Raw genomic sequence first — 4,327 nt, forward strand, 5'->3', positions numbered from 1 at the left:
TGCGCCTGTCGAACACAATATCAAAATGATGCGCGATGACATCGGGACGCACGCCCGACATCATCTCGCGTCATTTTATGAATTGGCATGTCGGGCCCGCCCCCACACACCGACAGCAATATCCTGGCCCAGGATTTTAACCCAGTGATAGCAAAGAAACGATGACATAATTCCAAGTCAGGATGGTGTCAGAGTTGGAGGGGAAATTGCAAGCAGTGGTGTTCCCATGTAGGTGTGCATCATGTAGGTGGTACACACTGTTGACATTGCACTCCTTACGTCTAGAACATTTGGTGGGGTTAGGACCAGACAAGGTGACAGAACACACGTATATTTCCTGCACAGATTCTCTTTATTGGAAGTTACATTCAGTGGCATGCATTGTCTGGCTGGTGCTGTTGGCAGATCACAAATTACCCCCATTAATCATTTTCATTCAATCTACCACTGGTGCTGAACAAGCCACCAATTTGCACTGAAAATCCTGGTTGGAGCCAAGTATCTGGTCATTTTAACCCTGGTGTAGCCTCTTGCAAGGGGAGAGACTGAGCAAAACCTACCTCAGGTGCAAACATTTAAAATGATACAGCAAAATCACACAAAGCAAAACGGAATGCAACAGATACCAGGGGACAGAGTGGGTAAAGGTGGCTGAGAGGGTAGGAGGGTGGTGGTAAATTAACATTTTCTCACTACTCAGGCAGAATGCACAAAATAAACTTTGATCTATTTAACAATTGGATTGTGAGGCAGTTACAGATGTTTTTGAAGCTGTTCCTTGTTGAACTGTACAGGAGTACACCTTCCCACTGCTCCAATCTCTGCCAGGGACTGTCAGGTAGCTGCTAAGGCTGAAGGTGTTGTCCGGGTTCCGCGACGCCATGCTGGTTTGGACCTTGCTGCTCGTCGGGCTCCCATCGACTGTCCAGCTGACTGCAGCAAAGCCCATGGACAGTTTGCTGACCAGGCAAACTAACGTGCCGGCTCCTTTAGTGGACATCTCATCGGCTGAAGGTCCAAGCAGTTTTACCGAAGGGTCAGGGAGTTGCTGAGCTGCAATCAGAACCAGAGAAAACATGTTTGTATTAAGTAAGAGAAAATCTTAGGATCACTTCAGAGTTCATTTCAGAGCTTGATAGAAGCAGGTTTGAAAGGTTGTAGCTTCCCACAGTAGACCCCAGAAATTCAATGAGTGAGAGGGTATTGCCCCATTAAAATTGTCCAGGTGTTGTCAAAACAAGAAGAGTTACAATTTCTCAATATACAATTATTCACTTTAGAACCCTCCTGGTGACTCTATGGATTAGAGCATCACTCGCTGTAGGTACTTCTCCTCCAGCTCGCAAGTTCTATCCCCAGCTTGTGTTGAGCTGACTGATCGCATGTGAGTCACCAGGGACTCTTCACTCGACCTCAGCATCCCTGATCAGGGAGAGAAGTGATTCTGGACCTAATTCTAATCAAAACTCAGTAGTTTTATAGGAACAAACTCTCCACAGCCTGAGTGAGGGCACCAGGTTTGTGATCCTGAGCTCTACAGACCAGGAAGTGACAGGGCAACAAATGTTCTGTGATGATGCCCCAATTAGTACATCAGCCCTCAGGGGTTGGGAGAGGGGTTTGAAAATCTAACATTGCTTTTCCTGGTTGAAAACAGTGGTCCTTTCCCCATTGGCCCCTTACCCCCAATGGAAGGGGGTGCAGTTATGGGTGTGAGATAAGGACAGGATTATTAACAGGTGAGTGACCCACCAACATTAACTCATTCACTCACTTTTCCAGAACCACTTCATCCAATCAGGTCATGGGAAGTTGGTGTCTATTCCAACAGGCAATGGGTGCGAGGTGGGGTATTCCCAGGGCAGGACGCCAGACCATCACAGGGCACACACTCATACACTAAGGGGCAGTTTACTGTAGCCAATCCACTGAACCAGCATGTCTTTGGACGGTGCGAGGAAACCAGAGCACCCGGAGGAATCTCACGTGAACACGGGGAGAACGTGCAAACTCCACACAGACAGACACCAGAGGTCAGAATCAAATCCAGTTCCCTAGAGCTGTGAGGCAGCAGCACTGACCACTGTGCCATCATGCCACCCAACAACATTAACTGTCCCAGTTAATCCAAAAAGAATGGTCAATTGGGGCAGAGGTGGGAGGGATCAAAACCCCTATGGATACAAGCCTGAGGGAATGGAAGGTATAATTCTTAATATCCAAGTGTATATGGTTAGAAATAGGAAGTTGCAAAGTGTTTTGCAAAAGAAAAATCACAAAATACTGATTGACCTGAGCCTGCTGACAACGTACACGATGCAGCAACACTGACCCACTGGCACTGACTCAATGTTGACACAACAGCAGCAGTTCACACTGAGCCAGTGGTGAGGGGCCTGGTCTCGGTGTTAGCGCTCAAAGACAAACATCAGCACAAACCTAACCCTTTCCTCTCAGAGTCCAGCTATGGGAGATTCTGGTTGCCACACACCATCGGGGTGAATTCACCCCAGAACCTCAGCTCCAGACTCAGAATCTGTAGCATCCAGAATCACAGCAACAAGAATCAAAAGAGCAGCAAAGATGTAAATAGATACAATGTGGGGAAGAGGGAAGGGAGAGGAAGTTGTGGGTGGTGATCCTTAGGATGGAGATGGAGATTTGAGAAGGAAAGAGTGTCCCTGTTTGATTTATGAATTCATTTCTAAATGTCTAAATTAACACCTCTAGTTTCCACAGGAGGGAATTTCCAGCCACTTACCTGCAACAAAGAGTTTGGTCCCTTGGCCGAACACATACACAGTGTGATGTTCTAGGGTTCAGTCCATACAGTTATTCAGGATCCTGGAATCAGACAGGAAAAACATTAATGGTGGGACTGGAGCATCTGAATCAGGCTTCATGTATTTCCAGTGTTCCTGCTGGTGAGGGACAGTAAGGATTGAACTCACAGCAACATCCACACACTGACATTAAAATGTTTTCAAAACCCAATAGTGAGCAGTGAGATTCAGAATGTTATGAATAATTAAATGATATGAATTGGAAAATACAGAATAAAGAATAAAATTAATGTGACTTTATGAAGGGTAAAATATTATAGTGCTTTATCAGATACAGTGGCATTAATTGTATAATATTTGCTAATCCCAGTTTTTGTTTTACCTTCTGTCACTGTGGCACAAAACTACTGCTCGAAGAAAACCACTTTTCACAGTAATAGACGGCAGCGTCATTCACCTCCACATTCTTTATCATTAACTGGTAAATTTTGTGGCCACTGTTGGCTGTCGATGTGAAACGGTCACTGCTAAACCCAGAACCATAGGTAGGGGCACTGCTAGTGTAATGGTAATAGAGGATCCATTGAGGAGCTGCTCCTGGTGTCTGCTTATACCAGCTTATAACATAGCTATCAGCCGTTCCAATGTTGCAGTCCAGTGTGGCCGTGTTTCCCGGTTTCACAGTCACGTCTGGAGGCTGAGTGAGAGTCTGAGACTGTCCATCTGCAAAAGAGCAGGGATTAAACATTATAAGTTGACTTTTTAAAAATGATTCCAAGCCCCTGCATTTGCTCCTGCAGGAGGAGCAAAGCTTAGTGTTTGTACTTACAGTCCAGCCACAGTGCCAGAGACCAGAAAAAACACAACATCCGCATCATTTCTGCCAGTGAGCTTTCTGCTTCCCTTCACCCAGTGTATCTGTGACAGACTGTGGCAGCAGCTGCCCATTGAACCCAGTTATAAACCCATTCACATCAGGAAGGAAATCCATGCAAATTAGAGTGATTCACAATGACCAATCAGAACAAGGATTTGAAACCCTCCCATTCAGTGTCAGAAATACAGATTGAGAGAATGAGACCTCAGTGTTGATAGTAATTAACTTACATCTTAAACTGAAGAAAGTTAGTTATCTGACATTTCCCACTTTACCCTCTTTTTGTTTGCTTGTTTACTCTGTCCTAGGCTGGAGTTTAAATTAAAACAAAAATTCTCTGCTATACTGCATTCTGGAGCAACATTCTTCTCTTGTGGTTCTTTCAACAGTACAGACACCTTATAAAACTGGATTTCTGTGACACTTCTACACCACACATTGATAAGGCATATGTTACAGGTAGCTTCCTTTCAGAAAAAACAATCTGAAACATTCTCTATATGACAAGCCCCTCACAATAGCACACTTACTGTGTGATGCCTGCATAGACACAAGCGTGAACCCCTCAGTTAGTGCACAGACAATCTTGCCATGTGGACATTGCCACTGCTACAACAGTGAATGAAGGTGCTGAAGGAAAGGTCTGAAGTATAATTAGTCACCAGTG

At 45.0% G+C, this 4,327-nt stretch overlaps 1 protein-coding gene across 1 annotated transcript; it reads right to left on the reverse strand.

Moving 5' to 3' along the window:
• Positions 1-263: 263 nt before the first annotated feature.
• LOC121287216 (immunoglobulin lambda-1 light chain-like) lies at positions 264-3,709 on the reverse strand. Its single transcript, XM_041204893.1, has 4 exons — positions 3,613-3,709; positions 3,178-3,506; positions 2,762-2,795; positions 264-1,053 (listed from the first exon to the last, which is right to left on the reverse strand). Exons 1-4 carry the CDS (start codon positions 3,659-3,661, stop codon positions 731-733), a joined length of 735 nt encoding a protein of 244 aa, XP_041060827.1. The 5' UTR covers positions 3,662-3,709; the 3' UTR covers positions 264-730.
• Positions 3,710-4,327: the final 618 nt, after the last annotated feature.

Source organism: Carcharodon carcharias, chromosome 14 (assembly GCF_017639515.1).
Source record: "Carcharodon carcharias isolate sCarCar2 chromosome 14, sCarCar2.pri, whole genome shotgun sequence".
Classification (NCBI taxonomy): domain Eukaryota; kingdom Metazoa; phylum Chordata; class Chondrichthyes; order Lamniformes; family Lamnidae; genus Carcharodon; species Carcharodon carcharias.

Excerpts from the sequence above, each read along its gene's own strand:
- LOC121287216 (XM_041204893.1), bottom strand. The coding sequence starts at position 3,661 with ATGATGCGGATGTTGTGTTTTTTCTGGTCTCTGGCACTGTGGCTGGAC. Across the intron at positions 3,507-3,612 it reads TCTGGCACTGTGGCTGGACT|ATGGACAGTCTCAGACTCTC; the intron begins GTAAGTACAAAC and ends GCTCTTTTGCAG. Across the intron at positions 2,796-3,177 it reads CGAGCAGTAGTTTTGTGCCA|GTGTTCGGCCAAGGGACCAA; the intron begins CAGTGACAGAAG and ends CACACTGTGTAT.